Below are 24,157 nucleotides of genomic sequence, written 5' to 3'. Positions count from 1 at the left end.
ACCCGACAGATGATGTTCTCGGTCACCCTGGTCCACATTTTGATCGATATCTCGAAAACCCCTTCACACATACAACTAAGGGCCACTCCCTTTTAAAACACTCATTAGCACCTTTCATTTGATACCCATATCGTACAAACACATTCTAGAGTCACCCCTGGTCCACCTTTATGGCGATATCTGGAAAAGGCGTCCACCTATAGAACTAAGGCCCACTTCCTTTTAAAATACTCACTAACACCTTTCATTTGATACCCATATCGTACAAACACATTTTAGAGTCACCCCTGGTCCACCTTTATTGAGATATCCCGAAATGACGTCCACCTGTAGAACTATGGCCCACTCCCTTTTAAAATACTCTTTGATACCCATGTCATACAACCACACTACAGGGTTACCCTAGGTTCATTTTCCTACATGATGATTTTCCCTTATTTTGTCTCCAAAGCTCTCAGCTGAGTATGTAATGTTCGGTTACACCCGAACTTAGCCTTCCTTACTTGTTAATCCTTATTTTAATAATTTTTTATAAGAAAGTTAATTTATCCCAAATCATGATTTTTGGATTCGGGTAATTTTTAGAGTTTCGTATTGAGTTCTATTTCGTATACCTTTAATACAATTAAGTGTTCAAAAATAAGCTCAAGATAAATTAAAAAAAAGTGCATTTTCTCACCTGCAAGTTGCCTCATTCCAGGATTTTATACATTCAAAACCAAAAAAAATTGAAAAATCACCACCGCCATCACCAAAGCAACAACGTCGTACAGCACCACCACCACAATCCCTACTACTTCAACTACCTACCGCTGATAGTAAATCATATTATTCGTCGCAGCCTGAGATTAGCTTAAATTGGGATGGCGATATGTATACACCGCCACCATCAGCTACACTCATTTCTCATTCACGTTCACTCATGAATCTGAAAAGCAGCGCTACAAGTATTACGCCACTATCTGCCGTTAACAATACTAATAATGTTCAAGGATTTGATTTAACGACTACAAAGGATGATATGTATGCGACTAATGCCAATGCTTTTGGCTATGTTTCAGATTCTGATGCAAGCTCTGCATATTTGCCAGTTACCATTAAAACATTTACGACTAATAAATATCCTATATTTAAAATATGTCCCTCAACTCCCACACCCTCCGAAATTGATTTGAATATTCCTTTTATAGAAGACTACAACGACGACGATGCTGCCACAGTAATAGATGACAGCGCTTCAGAGGCAGCTACCGATGAAATACCTACCCCGGTTTTGGGTTGCAGCGTACTTAGTGTGGCTGCAGCTGCAGCGTCATCTGCTCACGATATTGAAGTTAAAACTAATTCCCCTATAAATAGCAGAAAGTACGTAGAAATAGGCAATATTTTTAGCAGTGTACAGCGCTCCTCAAATTCTAGTCTCCCCAATCCTACCCCACATTATTTATATGCAAATAAAACTTGTACTAATAATAGTAATTGTTGTAATATAACTTCACACTTGCTTGCGCCACCGCCATTACCATTGCCTTCGCCATTATCATTGACGCATACGCCAACGCCAACGCCAATGCCAATGCTATTGACGCATTCGCCAACACTTGAATCCTCCGTGCCCGCGACCATGCCTACTTCACCACCATCTACACCGCTACTTTGCACTAAAAATCGCCATCATAATGGTCAACGCGAACATCATCATCCACACCACCATCATAGGTCATTGAATGAGATTAATGCAGCAACAGCGGCAGTTGCATCCAACAGCGCATTAATAGCAGCTGCAACCGCATCTGCCACAACTTCAGGCATCACAGACAGTCCTAGTTTGAAACGTTTTACATCACCAGCTCAGGCAGCTATTGTAGCAGCTGGGGGTTCATCAAAATCGAGCACCAATACTGGTGCTGCCACCACTTTATCCACCGTATCATCGAGTACTAACAGCGGTGGTAACCGTGCAAAACCATCAACCAGTCCATCAAAGACACCATTAAATAATACGACGGGAACAACAGCAACAACAACAGCAACAACAACAGCACCTAACTCGGTAGCAGCATCTACAGGGGCGCCGATAGCGGCTGATGCAGCATCAAAAGCGGCAACGAGTTCAATACCTACGACAGCAACGGCGGCGGGTACATCTAAAGAGATGCCAATCGAAATGTGTCGACGCTCTTCAGACTCAGATCTAAGCATAACCCCAAAAGGTAAGTGTGTTTTTATTTCATATTACATACATATACATTTATATATAGCTGAAGATCGCCCTATCTCGACAATGGGTTCGAGAAAGCGACTATTTCAGTAGATGATTGAAGAACTCTTTGATTTAAAAAAAAAAAACCATTGTATAAAGCAATATGAGCAAAGCTCGCTAATTAAATACATATAAAAAAAATACCTTTCATTATGTCGTTATTAGAACGTGTTATCACACGTAGAATTTGCTTCGAAAAGGTGTTTCAAAATTTCTTTGACAAAAAGTCTCCGAAACTGGCTCTGAGATAAAGCGTTCTTCAACCAAATTCTCGATAACATTTTTAAGAAGGGCTTTCAAAACGAACGCCTGCTTATGAAAGTAGAACGGCAAGTGTTCGGAACTTGACCTTTCAGGGGCTTAGTGCTATTGATTGAATGCTATTTCTGCTACTTTCGCTCACTGAAAAGTGCGCTGATGTTTTATTGCAGTTCATTATTCTGGAGGTAGTATCAATAGTCAGCGCAAATAGTTTCGAGTTATTGTAACTACAGTCATGCCTGGAACATTTAGAAGAATATGAGGGATAAGGGTAGAACCAGTGACGTAGTGAGGTTTTCTTGCGCCTGGGGCAAATACTTTTTATTATATATTTTGCGGTCACATATTTCGATAAAAAGTTTTGTTCCATCGAAATCTGTATTATAAAATTCACCCAAGTTCTTACAATTTCTTTCTCTTATTATCTTGTTTATCAAATTTCCAACGTCTAAGAGAAATCCAAATTTAAAATTAAGGTCGTTTAGTCGTATAAATCTTGTGCGTATTTCTTGTTGGAGACGATCGAGAACACTTTTCATAACGCGAGAAATTTCACATTCTGCGGAAAGAGGAACATCTCTAGCCGATTCTCCGGACATTTTGCGGCGCCTTCTTACACGTTTTACCACCGTTTTACTATATCAATATCCCATTTTTCACGCGTCTCTAAAATTCGTAGAGATCGAGGCTTAAGTAAACAAAGTGCTATCTCCGTTTTCCGAACTTAGCCTCCAAAAAATAGATATAGGCTTACGAAGTTCGAAATTCTACATTTCGAAATTTTATTTTATTTTTTTGTTAACGCGTTCGGTAAATTTAAAAAGTAAAAATGTGGGCGTGGTCCGCTCTTTCCCCTTATTTGAAGGGCTGAATTCTTTTTTTTTGAGAAATTTAGATAACAGCTGTTATACGAGGTGAAAAGTCAGACTCTGACTTCTATACAAAATTCAAAAGAATTTTTCCGAAACCCTCTCAACATAATCTCTAAATTTAGAGGCGGACATTACAACTTTTTTTTTTTTGTATGGGGACCAACTCAGTCTAGTATATATCCCCCACAACCGATTGCTCAGATAAAAGACTTCGTAACTGCCCCATTTTAAGAGCTAGGCTTCAAATTTCAACGAATGCTTACGTATATAGCATATATTGCTGTCTAAAAAAATCATAGAGATCGGTGGTATATATATTATATACCCCATATAAACTGTAATTTTCACCTTTTTCTACGGCTAGAAGCTTCAAATTTCATAAAAGTGTGTCACGTATCTCCCTGGGAAGTCAGTTTTCCTCTATTGTGTGTTTCATGTATTGAGAACGGCCTTCGCAGGGAATTTATCAGCTTCGAACGACCGAGTATGGATGAGACTGAGGGCCCAGCTATTTTATTTCAAACGACTGAATTTTTGTGTGCCGAATCCGTTCGTGGTGCTTATGGAAATGTACCCTTATATTCCTTTGAGCCGGGCCTTCGTCAGCCATTTTTTTTTTTGGGAATATAACAGGAACTGTTTGCTCAGCACTTCATTTCGCTCCTTTATTGGGATTATGCCCGCCACATTGTTTAAATGATGTGGTTCTCGTACCTCAAGAAGACATCCTGTGGCAGTTCTGAGCGCGGTGTTTTGACATACCTGCAACCTCCTCCTGCTTGTTTATCCATAGCACACAATCGGCTATCCAATTGCTGTAAAGGTAGTTATTAGAACGAAAAATGACTGATGACATAGGTAGATTTTAGACATTTAGGCGGCCATAATTGAGTTTCTGAAAGTTGCCACAATTACAAAAAAAAAAGCACTCCCACAGCTTAAGAATAGACAGGGGAACAATAATTCTACCCCTTCCCAGCCATCGCATACCTGATATTAGCTATCAAGTAATTGGAATTTAGCTATTTCTGAAACGCGTGTTATAGTTTTTTTTTTTAACCTATGTGAAATCGCATGTTTTAACGTGATTATTTTAAGTTTTAAGATAATTGAATTGAGTAATTGTGATGGATTCTAATATTTCAGGTAAATACTAACATTATTAATGGTGTTTGTGATTTTTAAAAGTTATAAATTGATAAAGAACCTATTTTATTTAGGATGTTAAAAAAATGTTTAATTTTTTTTTTTGATTTTTGGTGTTCAAAACCAGTTTTGTTATGTTTCCAAGTCCGTCCAAGTGAAAATTAGTTTCGAACATGGTACTTGGCACAATTAGCTTGCCAACTGCACTGCCCAGGTATTTTTTAGTGTTACACAGTGTAATATCTATTCTAATATAACCGATTAGTTACACAAATTATTATAATTTTTCATAAAACCGATTAAAAATTCAACCTAGATAAAGACAGAACTAAGTTATTACACTTCTTGCTGTACAACAAGAAAACTAGCCTCACTGCGCAGGTTTTTTTTTTAGTGTTGCACAGTGTAATATCTATTTCTTAATATAACCGATTAATTACACAAATTTGTATAAATTTTCATTTATTAAACAGTTTTAAGAAGATATAGGCAATCAAATATTTTTGGCCGCCTAAAACTTGAAAATCTACCTATGTGCGCCGAGACTGGTTTGTCTCCAAACCAAATTTGACAATGGATAACGGAGAATTGTTCCAATATACATCAGGTGCTCTTAGCGAGAGACTCTGTATTTGCGGTTCTGTACATTAGGTGCAATTGCCGTAGCGTAGTACCGTCGACCTGAATATTCCAAAGGCCCACAAACGAGCTCTTTTGGCCTTATCCTTATTAAGAAATGCACGTTATACATAGAGTAAGAACCTCGCGCCGATAAAAAGCCAGTGGACAAAGTAACGGAGCGGCCCGATCGATTTGATTTTTTTTTGAAAATCAGAATAGCCCTCTAAAGTTATATTTTCCATTTTTATTTACATGCATCTAACTAATAGATGCGGGTTTTTAAAATAAATGCACAAAAATTTATTTCTTTACTAAACTTGATTATAGTTTAACCTTGCCACTTTGTCCGATAATAAAAAATTTTGCGATTTATCTCAGCTTAAGCAGCCGAAATGGCAGGGTTAAACTCTAGTCAATTTGACTGGAGTATAAACGTGCACTGAAAAACCGAGCCTTACGGGCACATAATTTTCAAAATGTATTTTGCAATTCATCATATAAGTTTGCTAGGAAGTGACATTAATGGCTTACACAGATACAATACATCACTTACTTGGCGGACAAGGAATAACTTGACAGCTGAGTTGCTTGTGTTTATTTAAAAAGTAAAACGCCAGATATGCAACGAATCACTTGTCGCACCCGTCATGCTTTGCCAATTTGCTAATTTTGACATACTTCAGGCTCGTCACATATGTGGCATTTGCCATTTATGGTACGCGTCTGTGAAAAATTGGCGTATAAGATTGAGCTATGCTATTAATTCGCGGCCACCGTGGTGTGATGGTAGCGTGCTCCGCCTACCACACCGTATGCCCTGGGTTCACACCCGGGCAAAGCAACATCAAAATTTTAGAAATAAGGTTTTTCAATTAGAAGCAAATTTTGTAAGCGGGGTCGCCCCTCGGCAGTGTTTGGCGAGCGCTCCGGGTGTGTTTCTGCCATGAAAAGCTCTCTGTGAAAATTCACCTGCCTTGCAGATGCCATTCGGAGTCGGCATACAACATTTAGGTCCCGTCCGGCCAATTTGTAGGGAAAAATCAAGAGGAGCACGACGCAACTTGGAAGAGAAGCTCGGCCTTAGATCTCTTCGGAGGTAATCGCGCCTTACATTTATTTATTTTTTTTTTGCATGCTATTAATTGATAAATTATTATTATTCCTTTCATGAAAGTGAAATGGTATATTAACTTTGGCAGGAATCTCAAAATTGTATACCGAAATAATCAGGAGGAAGAGCTGAGTTGATTTAGCCATGTCCGTCTGTCCGTCTGTCTGTTTGTATGCAAACTAGTCCCTGAATTTTTGAGATATCTTGATAAAATTTGGTGAGCGGGTATATTTAGGTGTCCGATCAGACATTTGTCATAACCGGCCGGATCGGACGACTATAGCATATATCCTCCATACAACTGATTTTTCAGAAAAAGAGGATTTTTGTCATATCTTCCTTAATTTATCAGATTGAAGCTTCAAACTTCACCATATGTGACCCGGCATTTGAAAAGGTGGCTTATGACTCAAAAAAGAAACAGCTGTTAAACATAAACAAAGCATTTCTTCAGTTTCTTAGTAGTTTTTCGTTTGCATTATTTTTTTTTTATTATTATTTTTTTTTTTTATTATTATTATATTTATTTTTTTTTTTTTTATCTGAAAAAATCATAGAGATCGGTGGTATATATATTATATACCCCATATAAACTGTAATTTTTGCCCCTTTTTATGGCTAGAAGCTTCAAATTTCATCAAAGACTTGAAAAAAAATTTGAAAATTTTTTTTAAAATGGGCGTTGCACCGCCCCTTGTGATAAAATCAATTTACAAATGTTATTAAAAACCTATCGTAACAAAATTCGGTAGAGAATGCTTTGACGAAAAATTAACTAAATCGGTTAAAGGCCACGCCCACTTTTATATAAAAAATTTTTAAAAGGGTCGTGGACGAATAAAATAAGCTATACCTTTGCAAAAATACCTTTATATCAATGGTATTTCATTTCCCAAGTGGATTTATAACAATAAATAGGAAAAACTTCAAATTTAAAAAAATGGGCGTGGCACCGCCCCTTTTATGACTAAGCAATTTACCATATTTCGGGAACCATAACTCGAAGACAAATTAACGGATCGTAATGAAATTGGGTACACAAATTTTCCCCATAGCAGGAAATATTTCTAGAAAAAAGGGACGAGATCAGTTAAAGACCACGCCCACTTTTATATAAAATATTTTAAAAAGGGTTGTAGACGAAAATAATAAACTATATCTTAGCGAAAAAGAGCTTTGTATTGTATCAATTGAATTTTACTTTCTAAATTTAATTATAACATTAAATTGGAAAACACTAAAATTTTTGAAAATGGGTGTAGCACCGCCCCTTTTATGACCAAGCAATTTTCCATATTTCGGGAGCCATAACTCGAAGAAAAATTAACATATCAGAGTGAAATTGTGTACAGATATTTTCCTTATAGCAGAAAATATTTCTAGTAAAAATGGACGGGATCGGTTAAAGATCACGGCAACTTAGATATAAAACAAGTTTAAAAGGGTCGTAGGCTAGAATAATAAGCTATAACTTAGCAAAAAATAGTTTTGAATCAATGATATTTCACTTATCAAGTTTTAGTGTTAGAGGAAATGGGGAGAAATTTTTTTTTTAAACGGGAGGTGCCACGTGTTATGTAGAAAAGTAATTTATCTGAAATGAAATGTACAATTAAAATTCACGCTGAGTATATAATGTTCGGTTACACCTGAACTTAGACACCTTTACTTGTTTTATTTTATATTTATCTTAAAAATCGTTTAGGTATGTACATCTGTTCACTATATATTTCTTATCTTATACAGCCGATTATTTGGAGATTACGTATGGGATAAGATTATTGTTCAGCCCCATTCATGAAAGGTATGAAGTCTTCGGCACAGCCGAACACAGTCCCGTCCTTACCTGTTTTTTTATTGCTAAATAAAATGATTCACGTTACTCGGTATGTGCACATCATGATGGTGACGGATTGTATCTGCTGACCCATAAGTTTGAAAAATTTGCAGTATGAAGCGCCCTAACCAACGAGAAAGTCTTGGAACTATTTGAATTTCTTTATTTTATTGCTTATTGACAGTCACAATCGCATACATACATATTACGGAATTTTAAATGTCAGCTTTTTGTCGTATGAAACTTTCTTGATCCGCGTAATGTTCCTTCTTAAAGTCTTATTTTTTAGTCATAGAAACAAAGTTCGCACATGGACTTGTAATAAAGAAATTTACCGTAATTTATTCTCTTTTCATTTCACCCGCCTTTAAAATACATAATTATACAAAAAAATTGTTAAATCACAAAAAAAAAGTTTTCCAACGCAAACGTAAGTAAAAGTCAAAGATGAACCCAGTAATAAATTGTTGTGCCTCTATGAAATAATTTTTTTCGTGTTTAAGCTCGCTGAATTGTATCTGTCACTACTGTTTGAGTGTTTGCTGTACTTTTAAGACAAATACATCTGCCAGAAATACATATGTACATATATCATATATATTATCAATCAAAATACGCCGATTAGCTTTCCAGCGCGATAGCTCAGTTGTCACCATGATACAAAAAAGAAGGTAGTTCCACTCAAAATTGTTTGACGTATTTGGGGATTTTTGAAGTTTCATAATGTTTGTTGTTTTGCCAGAAGCGTTGCCATACCGTTATTGTTTAAGGCGAAATTGTGGTTTTTCGGGATGGAAAATTCCTTTGGGATGAAAACGCAATGGTCATCTGAGACAATAATAATATGCTTTAGCACGATTTATGTGCATACATATCAATTGAGAATACAGTAAAACATGCAATTTTATTGAAAAATTGTTGCATTGGTTAATGACTCATATCTTTATGGCAGCTTGACCCCTAGACAGAAAAAAATACATGAAAAATCCTATTGTTCTAGCATGGCCTCTACAGCTAAGCATCATGCCCCTACAGTGAATATTTCTCAAGGCATGTTGAGAAAACAGAATGTGTATAGGCGGGGTTGCCCCAAGGTGACCTCTGGTACAACGGGCAAAAACACTCTCATAATTAGTAGCTAACCTGCAGAGCTACAGGGTAATGTTCTCCCTAAAAAAAGAACTAATGATTCCCTCCTAAAGCGCAACGCTTGAATTATACAATAAATAAAAAAAATAAAAAATGTGGACCTGTGGCCAATTTATCAAGAAATTGCGGTGTCGGTTTATAAGGACCTTTGAGCAAGCAATTGATCAACGTGTATGTTTGTTCTGTGCAAACGTACGGGCTGTTGTTGTTGTTGTAGCAATGTTTCGCCCCACCTAATAGCTGCGACCGATCACAAATTGTCATCAATATCCTCTAACGCGAGTCCAAGGAAACTTGCTGTTTCGACAGGGGTGGACCATAATGAAAGGTGTGTTAGAAGCGTTGGTTCCACATTACAATTAAAGAGATGGTTGGTGTTATGTGGGGACACATTGCAAGCGGGGCATACATTTTGTATGTCGACGTTGATTCTGGATATGTAAGAGTTTAACCTGTTACAGTATCCAGAACGAAGTTGAGCCAGAGTGACCCGCGTTTCCCTGGGGAGTATGCGTTCCTCTTTCGCAAGTTTTGGGTACTGTTCCCCGAGTACTGGATTCACCGGGCAATTCCCGGCATAAAGGTCCGACGCCTGTTTGTGGAGTTCACCAAGGACCTGCTTGTGTTTGCTTCATACGGCTGAGTTCTCAGGTGCCGTATTTCCTCAAAATGCTTACGAAGATGACTCCTTAAGTCCCTAGGCGGTGCTGGCTCATCAATCAGATGTCTGTTGGGATGCCCAGGTTTCTGGGTATTCAACAGGAACTGTTTGGTCAGTATCTCATTTCTCTCCCTGATGGGGAGTATTCTCGACTCATTATGTAGATGGTGTTCTGGGTACATAAGAAGACAGCCCGTGGCGGTTCTGAGCGCAGTATTTTGGCAGGCCTGTCGCTTCTTCCAGTGGGTAGTTTTTAGGCTTGGCGACCATTTAGGGGACGCGTAGCACGCAAACGGCTGGCCAATTGCTTTGTATGTGGTGATAAGCGTTTCTTTGTCTTTTCCCCAAGTACTGCCAGCAAGGGATTTGAGGATTTTATTACGGCTCTGGATTTTCGGAACAATTGCGGCTGCGTGCTCACCAAAATGTAGACCCTGTCAAACGTCACACCCAAGATTTTGGGGTGTAGGACAGTCGGTAGCGTAGTGCCATCGACGTGGATGTTCAAAATTGTCGACATTTGGGACGTCCAAGTTGTAAATAGGGTCGCGGATGATTTAGTCGGTGATAATGCCACGTTTCGCGGGTGAAAAAACTGGAGAGATCAGGGAGGTAGCCGTTTATTCTGTTGCAAAGCTCATCGATCTTTGGGCCCGTGCCTGTGGCCATTATTGTGCAGTCATCGGCGTAAGAAACGATAGTAACTCCTTCTGGTGGCGAAGGTAGTTTTGATATGTAAAAATTAAACAAAAGTGGGGATAGGACACCACCCTGAGGCAACCCTTGTTTAATTCTTCTTGGCTTTGATATTTCTTTTCTGAATTGCACCGATGCCTGCCGACCACCAACAACAACAACGACCACCCAGATAATTTGCGGTCCACCTTTTAAGACATGGGGAAAGGGTAGAACCTTCCAGGTCGTGCAGTAACGAGCCATGGTTGACCGTATCAAAAGCTTTTGATAGGTCTAGCGCTACGAGTACTGTTCTATGGTGGGGGTTTTGATTTAAACCGCAATTTATATGGGTGCTGATGGATCGAGCTGTCTTATAAGGTCACGTTCTCTCGCTAAACTTGCGGCCTCTGCCGGGAAGTGGCGCCGAATTTCGAGAATTCTAACGGCGGGAATGAAACGAGCCGAGGCGGATTCAATGACCCCTTGGCGGGCATCAGTTGGGATAGGGAGGGCAGCAAAGCAGTTGTCTGTAAAGGATTTGTATTCGTCCCACTTTCCTTTTTTAAAGTTAATGAAAGTGCGTTTTTCTGCGACGACGAAGTCGGCGGGACGCTCGAGCGAAATAAGTATAGGCAGGTGGTCGGATGCCAATGTTACCATCGGCTGCCAGTTGACGCAGTTTACGAGTTCTGCGCTCACGATTGAAATATCCGGCGAACTGTTACAGCTTCCTACCATACGTGTGGGGGCGTCTCCGTTTTTAGTGCAGAACGTCGTTTCTTCTATTTGATCCGCTAACATCTCACCCCTACTGTCCACCCGCAAGTTTGAATGCCATAGATCGTGATGGGCATTGAAATCGCCTAAGATAATGCGATTGTTTCCATTGAGTACGCCGCTGATATCAAGGCGGTATGCACTAGGGCAACAGGTGACAGGAGGGATGTAGATGTTGATGATTTCTAGATTTGCATCGCCCGACCGGACAGCAAATCCTTGACGTTCTAAGACACTGTCCCTGCGGTCGATGTTGGGATCAAATATATGATATTGCACAGTGTGGTGTATGATAAACGCGAGGCCGCCTCCATTTCCGCTCTCGCGATCTTTTCTGTGGACATTATACCCAGAACAGGTCTGCAATGCAGATCTTGCTGTGAGTTTAGTCTCTTGAATCGCAGCAATGCGGATGTTGTGCCGCTTCATGAAGTCGACTATCTCCGTGATCTTCCTAGTTAATCCATTACAGTTTAACTGCAGAATTCTGAAGTGCATAGGGGGAGACTTCGTCACTCTGGGAGTAAGTGACGGGTGACTACGCTTGGGTTGTGGAAGGCCAGAACGCGATTACCGTTGAGGCCCTGGGACTAGACGTCCTTGGGTAGGCATTGGGGTACCCGGTGTATTTGGGTATGCGGCCTGGCAACATGGCGCAATGAAACCCGTCGGGGGGTTGCCGTCGCAGAGACCAGAACATCTAGGAAAGTGGCACCGTCCATGGCAGGAGCTGCATTGGGTGGATGCCGCAAACGTATATATTCTGTACTGGCAAACGGTGCAAAGGGAGGTAGGGACTAAGAGTCTGTTTCCCTGACCTACACAATTGCTGTCGGAAAAGAGGGGGGAAGAAGACGGGGGCAGGGGCTAATGCTCGGCATTGCTCCCGGCTCTACTACGGAGATTTTAGGTATAAGTGGGAGCAGCCGTGTGAGTTGGTGGCGCCGTGGGGCGCGAGCAACAGCGGGTACTTGTTGTGGCTTGCTGAGCAGCGGTGCTGTTGGAAGGTAACGGGGGCGCTAAAGCGCAGACTACGGGACGTCCTAGGACGTGAACAGCAATGAGCCACAAAAGATTTATAGAAGTTACGTGGACGTCTGGTTTGTCTAGCCCAGAACAACCTGTCCGATGCAACCTTCCCTTACACGAGACACACTGACAAGAGTATGCCCGTCCTAAAAATATTCTTTTCCGGCAGATGCAGCAAAACCATTTCTCAGGACCGGGGTCAGGAGACGGACCCGGATTGGGTTCGATACCTTCCTGGAGCAAGAGAATATGGAGCAGCTCCGCTGCAATGAGCTGCTGGGAGGAGAACAATTTGTGGGAGGGACGCAACAAATTAAATGGGGTTAAAATGAAATGGCAGTCCTTGGTCGGGAAAATCCCGAGTCGCTCCGTACATAGAACCGACGGCCTTGGGAACGTACGGGCTATATTCCCTTGCTTTGCATACTTCGATCCATGTTTCTTCCACCAAAACAAATTTCGGGAGCTCGAAAACTCATTAAAAACCTTCTTTTCAAGGCTGATATTTCGTATTAAAATATTTCCAAGGCTTGGCGCTCATTGTTTTTTCTTTTTTATTTAAAATAACTATGAAAGTAATTCAGTCGTATTCGTTAATATTAAATCCATCAAAATTAGAAAAATGCGTAACATTTTTCAATCAGGTAGCTTGTTTTTGGTGAAATTGTCATTGTCCCCGCAAAAGTCAAGTGGCTAACGTCACACTAAATGGAACTACCTCCATTTTTTGTATCATGGTTGTCACTGCCCGTAAAATTTTTTAGGAAAATTTGGAATTGAGCATAGCGGAATGATACAAGGTGGCAGCATGGTGACATACCTACAAACAAAAATAAAAATTCCATGTACTTTGTTTTTGTAAATTCGATGGACAAATGTCAAAATCGTACTGCACCGGAAGTTGATGTATCAAATCAAATAAAAAAAGTTTATAATCATCTGTTCCATGCTGCCACCTTGTATCGTAGCGCCATGGAATTGAGTTATATTAATTGTCAGTTACTAGAGGCCGGAATAGAGATATCTAAATCGGAGTATTTTCGCGCACATTTAATATTTCTGAACGCCACAAGATTTTTCCATATTTAGGAGGGAAGTTTTTGGACGTCGTTATATTCGTCGGAAAAATAAAACTTTTTTTCTTGCTCGAATCAAGAACACCATCAAAAACAGAAACGGAATTTACTATACAATTATTTCGGGACAACCTTTTTTTATATTGAATCGATATCTGTGTGTGGCATGCTGATATTTTTTTCTTTACTCTTTTACTATGAGCATGCGCAAAATATTTTTTTTACATGTGTAGCCCCATTGATTCCTTGAAATGAATAACAATTGGGTGCAATTTTTTTTTTTCAATTATTGTATGTATTGTAGCCGAATTAAGTATTTAGCTAAGACTGACCAGCCCCTAATTTCCAAAAGTAGCTAACGCTAAAACTCTATTACCAAAAACTAAAACAGTATCAAGTGCATAGAAAAGTATACAACATTTAGTACCATATGGTCATAAGAAATAATCGCCTAAGTCCCATATAAGAGTTAGAGGTTTACGCCGGTCACGTAATCGGCGGCGGCAGCGTAGGCTGTATTATATAGAAAGTGATCGGCGTAAACATCTGAATTGAATGGGTAAACATCTGAATTGAATGGCTGAACTTCAGAGTATCACATTATCCACAACTAATGAAAACATACTGCTGACGTCAGTGGTATGTTTGACGGTCTGGAACAATATCAACTTACAGATGAGTATCTGGAAGGCTCTTAAAGCGAAAATTTAAAAAAATAATATTTGGAAATTTTTTTTATATGTATTTTAGGAACACGACGTTTCGGCCATTTCGGAAAGATGTGCGGTTTTTGCCTCGAACTCATACCTTCGTCGACGTCACTTTCCTAGAAGCTCTAGTTGTAGCTCCGAAGACTTTCTGACGAATGTTTGTGTCGCGCTATGCTTCCGAGCTACACCAAAAAACACCTTGAAACGTTAGGGATTAACTATTCGGCCAAGGATGCCGCCTTCGAAATTATAAGCAGTCTAAGTGGATATCATTGGGTAATACTTGGGTGATATCCTTGGCGCATCTATATAATTTAAACTTTACAAGGAACGTGGATAAAAGTATTCAAATGTAGACCAAAATTTACAGACGTTTGTGTTCGATACATTGACTTTAATAGTCTTCGTTTCCGGCCTTATAATATAAGAACTCCTTATGGATGACCGCCTTCAGTTTTCAGACTAGTTCGACTATCCCCTACGTTAGGGTAGTAGCACACACAGTCATTTGTTCGATTGTCTTGAGAAAGCTTTTGCTTCACCACTTTGAGTGTTTTTGCGAAGGACAAAACCTAACCTTGTTAAAAAATGTGCCTACGTATTCACATTTGTAACAGGAGCCGTCACGTGTTGGTCATATTTAACAAGTAAGGAAGGCCAAGTTCGGGTGTACCCAAACATTACATACTCAGCTGAGAGCTTTGGAGACAAAATAAGGGAAAATCACCATTCAGGAAAATGAACCTAGGGTAACCCTGGAATGTGTTTGTATGACATGGGTATCAAATGGAAGGTATTAAAGAGTATTTTAAAAGGGAGTGGGTCTATAGGTGGACGCCATTTCGGGATATCGCCATAAAGGTGGACCAGGGGTGACTCTAGAATGAGTTTGTACGATATGGGTATCAAATGAAAGGTGTTAATGAGTATTTTCAAAGGGAGTGGGCCATAGTTCTAAAGTTGGACGCCATTTTGGGATATCGCCATAAAAGTGGACCAGGGGTGACTCTAGAATGTGTTTGTACGATATGGGTATCAAATGAAAGGTGGCAATGAGTATTTTAAAAGGGAGTGATCCTTAGTTCTATAGATGGACGCCTTTTCGAGATATCGCCATAAAGGTGCACCAGGGGTGACTCTAGAATCTCTTTGTACGATATGGGTATCAAATGAAAGGTGTTAATGAGTATTTTAAAAGGGAAAGGGCCTTAGTTCTATAGGTGGACGCCTTTTCGAGATATCGCCATAAAGGTGGACCAGGGGTGACTCTAGAATGTGTTTGTACGATATGGGTATCAAATGAAAGGTGTTAATGAGTATTTTAAAAGGGGGTGGGCCTTAGTTGTATAGGTGGACGCCTTTTCGAGATATCGCCATAAAGGTGGACCAGGGGTGACTAGAATGCGTTTGTACGATATGGGTATCAAATGAAAGGTGTTAATGATTATTTAAAACGTAGTGGGCCTTAGTTCTATAGGTGGACGCCTTTTCGAGATATCGCCATAAAGGTGGACCAGGGGTGACTCTAGAATGTGTTTGTACGTTATGGGTATCAAATTAAAAATGAGGGTTTTAAAAGGGAGTGGCCCTTAGTTTTATATGTGAAAGCGTTTTCGAGATATCGACCAAAATCTGGACCAAGGTGACCCAGAACATAATCTGTTGTGTACCGCTAATTTATTTATATATGTAATACCACGAACAGTATTCCTGCCAAGATTCTAAGGGCTTTTGATTTCGCCCTGCATAACTTTTTCATTTTCTTCTACTTAATATGGTAGGTGTCACACCCATTTTACAAAGTTTTTTCTAAAGTTATATTTTGCGTCAATAAACCAATCCAATTACCATGTTTCATCCCTTTTTTCATATTTGATATAGAATTATGGCATTTTTTAATTTTTCGTAATTTTCGATACCGAAAAAGTGGGCGCGGTTATATTCCGATTTCGGCCTTTTTTATACCAGATAAAGTGAGTTCAGATAAGTACGTGAACTAAGTTTAGTAAAGACATATCGATTTTTGCTCAAGTTATCATTTTAACGGCCAAGCGGAAGGACAGGCGGTCGACTGTGTATAAAAGCTGGGCGTGGCTTCAACAGATTTCGCCCATTTTCACAGAAAACAGTTATCGTCATAGAATCTATGCCCCTACCAAATTTCAGAAAGATTGGTAAATTTTTGTTCGACTTATGGCATTAAAAGTATTCTAGACGAATTAAATGAAAAAGGGCGGAGCCACGCCAATTTTGAAAATTTCTTTTATTTTTGCATTTTGTTGCACCATATCATTACTGGAGTTGAATGTTGGCATAATTTACTTATATACAGTAAAGATATCAAATTTTTTGTTAGAATTTTACTTAAAAAAAATTTTTTTTTTAAAGTGGGCGTGTTCGTCTTCCGATTTTGCTAATTTTTATTTAGCACACAAATAGTAATAGGAGTAACGTTTCTGCCACATTCCATCATGATATCTTCAACGACTGCGAAATTACAGCTTGCAGAACTTTTAAATTACCTTATTTTAAAAGTGGGCGGTGCCACGCCAATTGTCCAAAATTTTACTAATTTTCTATTCTGCGTCATAGGGTCAACCCACCTACCAAATTTCATCGCTTTATTCATCTTTGGTATTGAATTATCGCACTTTTTCTGTTTTTCGAAATTTTCGATATCGAAAAAGTGGGCGTGGTTGCAGTCCGATTTCGTTCATTTTAAATAGCGATCTGAGATGAGCGCCCAGGAATACACATACCAAATTTCATCAATATACCTCAACATTTACTCAAGTTATCGTGTTTACGGACGGACGGACGGACATGGCTAAATGAATTTCTTTTTTCGCCCAGATCATTTTGATATATATCTATATCTATCTCGATTAGTTTATGCCGTTACGGATTGCCATTATGCGAACAAAGTTAATATACTATGTGAGCTCTGCTCAGCTGAGTATAAAAATGGTTGATAGGTTATATCCAATGTGATTCACTCCAAAGGACTAGTTGGGGATAGGGCCGCCAACTTTAGGAAATGTCGAACCGGGAGACTTGGGGGTTGAATGATGAAGTGTGAAAATCAAAAGTAAGATTTCAGGCGCTATTTTATAGTTAAGCAAATAAAGTGATTTTTCAAACCCTTCTCATACGTGTTGAAGATATATGCAACTTCAGTGTGAGCTGCGAATCATTTCAAAGGAGAATTTAAACCACTGGATCCTACTAAAGGATTTTGCATCACTGATTTCGCTTCTTCTTTCAGCCAATCCGGATATAAAATTCGGCACCTTTTTATTTGAAAAAATGTGCGACATTTTGGGACATTTTATTTAAATTCATTGTTCTTTATTAATTTTTTTAAAAAATTATGCGAAGTGAGCATTTAAATTTATTATATAACTTTTCTTTAAGTGTTTTGTTTCAATTACTTGATGAATTCGGTGATGCAAAATCCGTGTTAAGCTGGCATAGAAATCGCCGTTTTCTCAAATAACTTTTGAACGGTTAGAAAGTGTTAAATTTCGCTATTCGATTTTTATAACTGGCAGTGATGCGCATCCCTTGATACCCCTTTCGACCATATCGGACCAATTTCTGAGATGAACAATAAATGGCCTAGACAATTTTAAATAGTAGAAAATATATTTATATATAAAGATATTTTTGACATTCGGCGGCGGGGTGCGAAAAACGTCGCAAATCGGCGGCGGTGGCGGCGTATATCCTTAATAGAGTATTAGAGATTAAGGGCCAATTAATGGTGACTTATAAAAATAAACCCATAACCAGATAAAACAGCTGATCGAAACTACCTTATGGAAATCAATGTAATCGATTTATGGTACCATACCATAACGCTAACGCCATAACCATAAAAAGCTATCCTATTGGTTTTTGGTTTCTCGCCATATCCATAACCTAAAAATATTTGGGTTGGTGAATTTAATAACTTTTTGTAGATTTTATTCATTGTTTTGAATACGTTATGACTAAGAGACTTATTTTTTGTGGAATGTGTTTGTAATTTTTTGCGTTTTCTTCATTTTTATGAATTTTTCACGATTTTTAGGTTAAGGCACCATTAATCGATCACATGGTTATGGATATGGGTATGGTTACGACTGGCGTTAGGGTTAAGGAAGTTTAATTAGCCCTTTAGCTGGTATTCTTTGTAATCATATCCTACTAAATGTGGCATACTTTTCTGCGTACTGTAACTGTTTTAGATTTTTTTAGCGATGCGAGTTTTAGCGTTAGCGAATGTTGGAATTCGGGTGCAGGAAAAAGCAATGATTTCTTATTTGAAGCTTTGTTTTCTTAGCTGCTTAATTTTACAATGTCTGCTATTCGTCGTATGTGCTATATTTAAATCTAATTTTATATTTGAAATCATGCAACTTAAGAGTTTACAACGAATACGATACTATGGTGAATTGCCTAAATATAATTTCAATATACGATCGACCTTCTTTTCTACGAGGTGCTAATAAAACTTTATTGCCTTGTCTAATTTGTTGTAAGAATACATATGGTCCACGTACACGTTCATTCACACATAATTATTCGCATTACTACAGTCATTGAAATCATCAATTCAACAGTAAAGGGAGGCCCATATGGTGATGATTTAAAATATCCCTTACAATATGGAATAACTTCCCGCTCTGCAAGTAGGCCTAAATTAAGAGCTAATGTTAAATTAGGCCGGTATATGGATGAAAATGTTGTACAAGGCGTAATATACCTCCGAGGAGATTCAGACTCAGCTTCTCTTCCAATTAGCATCGATTTTTTTATAGTTTTTGCCTACAGATTTTCAGGTCCTGTAAAAACAAATAAATGTAAGGCGCGATAACCTCCGAAGAGATTTTAGGCCGAGCTTCTCTTCCAATTTGCGTCGTGCTCCTCTTGATTTTCCCTACAAATTGGCCGGACGGGACCTACATGTTTTATGCCGACTCCGAACGGCAAAGCAGATGAATTTTCACTGAGAGCTTTTCATGGCAGAAATACACCCGGAGCGCTTGCCAAACACTGCCGAGGGGCAACCCGGCTTAGAAAAATTTTCTTCTAATTGAAAAACCTTATTTCTAAAATTTGGATGGTGTTTTGCCCGGGGTGTGAACCCAGGGCATACGGTGTGGTAGGCGGAGCACGCTACCATCACACCACGGTGGCCGCGCGGGGCCTGTACCTACATTTTTTATGCCGACTCTGAACGGCAGCTGCAATTCAAAATCAAATTTTCACTGAGAAGAAGTCGGCCGTCGTCGAGTCTTCTATGTCCTATACAAATGATGGGAAAGATGTTAATGGTTTTAGCAACCTAACTAACTGTCAAGTCAAAAGAAAATTTTCATTGATTTCGATTAACTGACATATTGTCAAGGCGAATCCATACCAGGTGGTGGCAAAGCCAATTCAATTAATTCGCCGTGCAGAAGAATGTCAATTCAAAAGAAAATTTTCATTGATTTCGATTAACTGACATATTGTTGTACAAGGCTTGGTATGGAAAATTATCAAGAAGAAGCAATCAGATGTTGGGATAACAACACCTGGTACTGAATTCGCCTTGCATATTGTACAAGGCGTTGTATGGAAAAAAATCAAGAAGAAGCAATCAGCTTTTGGGATAACAACACCTGGTATTGAATTCGTCTATGGAAAGTGTCTGGCAATGAGGCTAGTTGCTTCTTATATCGTGACGAAGACAATATATGAAAATCAGTCTTTATAAAATGACGAAAGAAAGGTCTATTTTTCTGCAAAATGTTTGCACGATATTTGTTAAAGCCACCATGTCTCAAGTTTTATAATAGACCAACGATTCTGCTTCAGTTGGAAGTATGCACTGACGAAATTTAATCTTTTATAAAATGATGAAGGTCTGGCAGTCACGGGCTCTTAGACTATTGTAAGGACATACATCGCAGTCTTTTATATGGGGCACGAATTTATTCGCATTTCCGGATACCCTGACTCCCCAGCGGTGCTTCCTATTAATCCCAGCTTTGGCGACGGTTTCTATATCTGAACTCCTTTTTTATACTCAGTTGAGCAGAGCTCACAGAGTATATTAAGTTTGATTGGATAACGGTTGGTTGTACATATATAAAGGAATCGAGATAGATATAGACTTCCATATATCAAAATAATCAGGATCGAAAAAAAATTTGATTGAGCCATGTCCGTCCGTCCGTCCGTCCGTCCGTCCGTCCGTCCGTCCGTCCGTCCGTCCGTCCGTCCGTTAACACGATAACTTGAGTAAATTTTGAGGTATCTTGATGAAATTTGGTATGTAGGTTCCTGAGCACTCATCTCAGATCGCTATTTAAAATGAACGATATCGGACTATAACCACGCCCACTTTTTCGATATCGAAAATTTCGAAAAACCAAAAAAGTGCGATAACTCATTACAAAAGACAGATAAAGCGACGAAACTTGGTAGATGGGTTAACGTTATGACGCAGAATAGAAAATTAGTAAGATTTTGGACAATGGGCGTGGCACCGCCCACTTTTACAAGAAGGTAATTTAAAAGTTTTGCAAGCTGTAATTTGGCAGTCGTTGAAGATATCATGATGAAATTTGGCAGGAACGTTACCACTATTACTCTATATGCGCTAAATAAAAATTAGCAAAATTGGATGAAGAACACGCCCACTTTTTAAAAAAAAAATTTTTTAAATTCAAATTTTAACAAAAAATTTAATATCTTTACTGTATATAAGTAAATTAAGTCAAAATTCAACTCCAGTAATGATATGATGCAACAAAATACAAAAATAAAAGAAAATTTCAAAATGGGCGTGGCTCCGCCCATTTTCATTTAGTTTGTCTAGAATACTTTTATTGCCATAAGTCGAACAAAAATTTACCAATCCTTCTCAAATTTGGTAGGAGCATAGATTCTATGACGGTAACTGTTCTCTGTGAAAATGGGCGAAATCGGTGGAAGCCACGCCCAGTTTTTATACACAGTCCACCGTCTGTCCTTCCGCTCGGCCATTAACACAATAACTTGAGCAAAATCCGATATATCTTCACTAAACTTAGCCCACGTACTTACCTGAGCTCACTTTTCCTTGGTATAAAAAATGGGCGAAATCTGACCATAACCACGCCCACTTTATCGATATCGAAAATTACGAAAAATGAAAAAAATGCCATAATTCTATACCAAATACGAAAAAAGTGATGAAACATGGTAACTGGATTGGTTTATTGACGCAAAATATAACTTTGGAAAAAACTTTGTAAAATGGGTGTGACACCTACCATATTAAGTAGAAGAAAATGAAAAAGTTCTACAAGGCGAAATCAACAGCCCTTGGAATCTTGGCAGGAATACTGTTAGTGGTATTGCATGTATAAATAAATTAGCAGTACCCGACAGATGATTTTCTGGATCACCTGGTCCACATTTTGGTCGATATCGCGAGAACGCCTTCACATATACATCTAAGGGCCACTCGCTTTTAAAACCCTCATTAATACCTTTAATTTGATATCCATATCGTACAAAAACATACCAGAGTCACCCCTGTCCCACCCTAATGGCGATATCTCGAAAAGGCGTCCACCTATAGACCTAGTGTCCACTCCCTCTTAAAATGCTCAGTAACACCTTTCGTTTGATACCCATATCGTACAAACATTCTAGAGTCACCCCTGGCCCACCCTAATGGCGATATCTCGAAAAGGCGTCCACCTATAGACCTAATGCCCACTGCCTCTTAAAATGCTCAGTAACAGCTTTCGTTTGATACCCATATCGTACAAACATTCTAGAGTCACCCCTGGCCCACCCTAATGGCGATATCTCGAAAAGGCGTCCACCTATAGACCTAGTGTCCACTCCCTCTTAAAATGCTCAGTAACACCTTTCGTTTGATACCCATATCGTACAAACACATTCTAGAGTCACCCTGGCCCACCCTAATGGCGATATCTCGAAAAGGCGTCCACCTATAGACATAATGTCCACTCCCTCTTAAAATGCTCAGTAACACCTTTCGTTTGATACCCATATCATACAAACATTCTAGAGTCACCCCTGGCCCACCCTAATGGCGATATCTCGAAAAGGCGTCCACCTATAGACCTAATGTCCACTCCCTCTTAAAATGCTCAGTAACACTTTTCGTTTGATACCCATATCGTACAAACATTCTAGAGTCACCCCTGTCCCACCCTAATGGCGATATCTCGAAAAGGCGTCCACCTATAGACCTAATGCCCACTCCCTCTTAAAATGCTCAGTAACACCTTTCGTTTGATACCCATATCGTACAAACATTCTAGAGTCACACCTGGCCCACCCTAATGGCGATATTTCGAAAAGGCGTCCACCTATAGACCTAATGCCCACTCCCTCTTAAAATGCTCAGTAACACCTTTCGTTTGATACCCATATCGTACAAATATTCTAGAGTCACACCTGGCCCACCCTAATGGCGATATCTCGAAAAGGCGTCCACCTATAGAACTAAGGATTACTCCCTTTTAAAATACTCATTACCACCTTTCATTTGATACCCATATCGTACAAACACATTCTAGAGTCACCCTGGCCCACCCTAATGGCGATATCTCGAAAAGGCGTCCACCTATAGACCTAATGCCCACTCCCTCTTAAAATGCTCAGTAACACCTTTCGTTTGATACCCATACCGTACAAACATTCTAGAGTCACCCTTGGTCCAGCTTTATGGCGATATCTCGAAAAGGCGTCCACCTATAGAACTAAGGATTACTCCCTTTTAAAATACTCTTTACCACCTTTCATTTGATACCCATATCGTACAAACACATTCTAGAGTCACCCTGGCCCACCCTAATGGCGATATCTCGAAAAGGCGTCCACCTATAGACCTAATGCCCACTCCCTCTTAAAATGCTCAGTAACACCTTTCGTTTGATACCCATATCGTACAAACATTCTAGAGTCACCCTTGGTCCACCTTTATGGCGATATCTCGAAAAGGCGTCCACCTATAGAACTAAGGATTACTCCCTTTTAAAATACTCCTTACCACCTTTCATTTGATACCCATGTCGTACAAACACATTCTAGAGTCACCCCTGGCCCACCCTAATGGCGATATCTCGAAAAGGCTTCCACCTATAGACCTAATGCCCACTCCCTCTTAAAATGCTCAGTAACACCTTTCGTTTGATACCCATATCGTACAAACATTCTAGAGTCACACCTGGCCCACCCTAATGGCGATATCTCGAAAAGGCGTCCACCTATAGAACTAAGGATTACTCCCTTTTAAAATACTCATTACCACCTTTCATTTGATACCCATATCGTACAAACACATTCTAGAGTCACCCTGGCCCACCCTAATGGCGATATCTCGAAAAGGCGTCCACCTATAGACCTAATGCCCACTCCCTCTTAAAATGCTCAGTAACACCTTTCGTTTGATACCCATATCGTACAAACATTCTAGAGTCACACCTGGCCCACCCTAATGGCGATATCTCGAAAAGGCGTCCACCTATAGAACTAAGGATTACTCTCTTTTAAAATACTCATTACCACCTTTCATTTGATACCCATATCGTACAAACACATTCTAGAGTCACCCTGGCCCACCCTAATGGCGATATCTCGAAAAGGCGTCCACCTATAGACCTAATGCCCACTCCCTCTTAAAATGCTCAGTAACACCTTTCGTTTGATACCCATACCGTACAAACATTCTAGAGTCACCCTTGGTCCAGCTTTATGGCGATATCTCGAAAAGGCGTCCACCTATAGAACTAAGGATTACTCCCTTTTAAAATACTCTTTACCACCTTTCATTTGATACCCATATCGTACAAACACATTCTAGAGTCACCCTGGCCCACCCTAATGGCGATATCTCGAAAAGGCGTCCACCTATAGACCTAATGCCCACTCCCTCTTAAAATGCTCAGTAACACCTTTCGTTTGATACCCATA

General features: G+C 39.4%; 1 protein-coding gene across 3 annotated transcripts in view; it reads left to right on the top strand.

The window, feature by feature from the left end:
- Positions 1-24,157, top strand: part of LOC137251687 (C2 domain-containing protein 5) — a 72,055-nt gene that overhangs the window by 20,077 nt on the left and 27,821 nt on the right. For 2 of the 3 annotated variants that reach the window (XM_067786459.1, XM_067786451.1), the window contains one exon: positions 701-2,213. In XM_067786459.1, the coding sequence (XP_067642560.1) occupies positions 701-2,213 (1,513 nt within the window). The remainder of the gene's footprint in view (positions 1-700; positions 2,214-24,157) is intronic. The other variant, XM_067786467.1, reaches the window with a different exon arrangement.

This window comes from Eurosta solidaginis, chromosome 1 (genome assembly GCF_040869045.1).
Source record: "Eurosta solidaginis isolate ZX-2024a chromosome 1, ASM4086904v1, whole genome shotgun sequence".
In the NCBI taxonomy this organism is placed as follows: domain Eukaryota; kingdom Metazoa; phylum Arthropoda; class Insecta; order Diptera; family Tephritidae; genus Eurosta; species Eurosta solidaginis.
The sequence above is the reverse complement of the archived record's forward strand: the minus strand, read 5'-3'. Positions and strand labels throughout refer to the sequence as shown.